The 2,810-nt window shown below is 45.0% G+C and overlaps 1 protein-coding gene across 1 annotated transcript in view; it reads left to right on the top strand.

Annotated features, from left to right (window-relative positions):
- Positions 1 to 2,810, top strand: part of tsen54 (TSEN54 tRNA splicing endonuclease subunit) — an 18,678-nt gene that overhangs the window by 9,758 nt on the left and 6,110 nt on the right. The window contains 6 exon segments of the mRNA XM_035654286.1: positions 108 to 171; positions 1,099 to 1,182; positions 1,280 to 1,378; positions 1,462 to 1,514; positions 1,620 to 1,730; positions 2,492 to 2,719. Coding sequence (XP_035510179.1) covers positions 108 to 171; positions 1,099 to 1,182; positions 1,280 to 1,378; positions 1,462 to 1,514; positions 1,620 to 1,730; positions 2,492 to 2,719 — 639 coding nt within the window.

Below are 2,810 nucleotides of genomic sequence, written 5' to 3'. Positions count from 1 at the left end.
TCAGTGTGTGTCAGTGTGTGTCAGTGTGTCTTTATAAGGAGATAATGTGTCCGGGTTATGTTGATCTGAGATCAGTACTGGTGATGCTGTGTTGTATTCCTCTGCAGGGGAAACTTGGTGAAGGCCGTTTGGGTTCCCAGTGAGCAGATAGTGGAGCTCCAGTCTCCAGCTGTGAGTATTTATCTCTGACTTACACCTGCTATTAAAATCTGTATCCAGACATCCTGATGATCAACGATCCGATCTGTCCTCTGTGTTTAAACCTGCGGGTGGCAGCAAATCAGGAAGGAACCTTTATAAAGGTTGTGAAACGCTGCCTGAGACAAATTCTTAACTACGTGTCTCCTTTTGTAAATTCGGCAAATGTAAGAGCACACTGTTATTTCTGACTGTTGATCATTTCCACCCGTAGGACGCATCGTTTGGGGCTTGCGTGGCGCAGAGAATCGAGTCAGCGCTCGTCTTTGAGGCTCTAACTCTCATTCATTCTGCTGTAAACAATCAATGTCCTCACCATCGTCTTTTCTGAATGTTTAAACTTCTCTCCCGTCCTAACTGACAGATAATCTGATTATAAAACCGTTACCGGCTGATGTTAAATATATATATAATGTTATAATGATGCAGTGAATGACCTTAAATACCTGAAATCTACAACATAACTCAGTGTATTTTTCTGTTTTATTCATTAATAGAAATTCCATGTTACTGGCTAAAATAACAATGTATATTAGGCTGTAATGTACATAGAATAATGGAGTTATACCTGGCTTTTCTTTGTTCTGTTATCGACATTATATAGCAGCAAACAGTCGCTCTGCTCTCTAAATCATCCATTTAAAAGCCCATATCGATCCAGCACTAATTAGAGGTGGGTCTATAATGTAGCTGAAAGGTCCGAACCACCGTGCAGACCACCTCCAGATGTGGTCCTCCAGATGTGGTCCACTTGTTGCATTAACGTGAGTTTCTCTTTATCTGGACGATGTGTGATACAGATTGTAACACCAGGTGTAAGTGACACAAACTGTAAATAATAAACTTTGTGGTAATAAGATGTGAGTCAGATTGTTGTCATGGTAACGTTTGCGTGCGCAGGGAAAGTTCTGGCAGACGATGGGCTTTTCTGCCGACGGCAAGCAGCACCTCCTCCCTGAAGAGGCTCTGTACCTGCTGGAGTGTGTGAGTGGCAGATAAAAGCTCTTTCTGTCTGTTATTCAGTATATTAAATACATGTTTAACCCTCGCTGTGTGACACACTGATGCTCTGCGTTTCCAGGGCAACCTGCAGGTGTTTTACCGGGACCTGCCGCTGTCCATCCAGGACGGCTATGAGAGGTTTCTGTCCTCCAGCAGCGTCAGCCTGCAGCAGTATCAGGTCCAGATAAAAGCCCACACACTCTGACGGAGGACCGGACTGCTGAACCGCTCTAACAACGCTTTCTTTCTTCCATCACAAAGGTGTTTGCACATTTGAAGAGGCTCGGCTACGTGGTGCACAGGTTCGATCCCAGGTGACAGAATCTTAACGCCGCATTCAGACGGAGTATCGGTGGAGCTGTGGGGACGGCAGTGGTTTGTTGACTCTGGACCCTGAATGTGGTTGTTGTGTCTCACAGTTCGGAGCCGTCGTCCTACGCGAGGCAGCTGAACCTCCTGCAGTCACAGAGAGACAGAGCAGGGAGACAGGTGAAGAGGAAGCGCAGCGCCAGCCCCAACGCCACATCCAGGTAAACAGAAGATCCGCCTCTTTCACTGTCAAAGTGCACCTAGGGCGACTCTGTCTGTGTAACCCATCAGGGTAAAATGCCATTTAATCGAATGACCAGGATCTTTCAATAGCCCTATTGACACAGTTTATTAACAACTTTTAAGAATTTTAGCTGATAGAACACTGAAAACCTTTTTTCCCTTTTTGCCTAAATATCAATACATATACATAATAATATGTATGCAGTTATACTTATGTGTGTAATTATATGCATCAAAACCTTGATTTTATTATCCCAAACACTGCCCAATAAAGAGAAAAAGTAGGCGAACCTCATTATTTTATTGATATAGAACAAAACCATTTGAATTATTTTTAGGATGGCAGAGCTACTCGGGACAATACAGAACATCTTGAACCGAAGATAAACATGTTTTCAAAGTCCCATTGTTATATCTTATTATGTAATATTATCCATCCCAGCAACTGATTTGGTCCTCCTGATCTTCTCTCTGCCCTGGTAAAAGCTTCAATTGCTGTAAACCGTCCTGTTTGATTGGTTTTTTACTCAAAGCGTCACAAATGTGAAAATCTTTTCAGTTTCAGAGTCAAAAGAATCGCGTAACAAAAATATTTAATTGATCTAAAATATTCACAGTTGTTGCCCCTTCCGATCAGTTTTTAGATTTAACACTACTTTACAACAGTAAAATTGGTCACTTCTGTGTTATTGCGCCTGGTGATCAGTGGTTGATTCTGTAACCTATTTCTATTCTGCAGTCACACTGACGTTTTCCCGGCTGACCTAGAATGGGAGGCAGGAACTGACGCTCCCGTCTCCGGGGATTCAAGGGACCGGCCCGCTGCAGCGTTCAGCACGATGAGCGGGGCGCAGGACCTGGTGGATGACGGACCCTGTCCGGGGCCAATCCGGACTCACCGACTCCGGTCGCTCCACCTGGCACTTCAGTCCATCCTCGTTCCCCCGACTGGCATCCACAGCGAGCGGCAATCCTTTCCGGCTTGCCTGTTCCCTCCGGTACTTCCTCTCTGCTTCCCCCTGAGGGTTCTGACTGTGGGGGTCTGTGACCGTCAACCC

The sequence above is a fragment of the Morone saxatilis genome, unplaced genomic scaffold, assembly GCF_004916995.1.
Source record: "Morone saxatilis isolate NCDOM2014 unplaced genomic scaffold, NCSU_SB_2.0 Contig14, whole genome shotgun sequence".
Taxonomy (NCBI): Eukaryota; Metazoa; Chordata; class Actinopteri; family Moronidae; genus Morone; species Morone saxatilis.
This window is presented reverse-complemented; position numbering and strand designations above follow the sequence as displayed.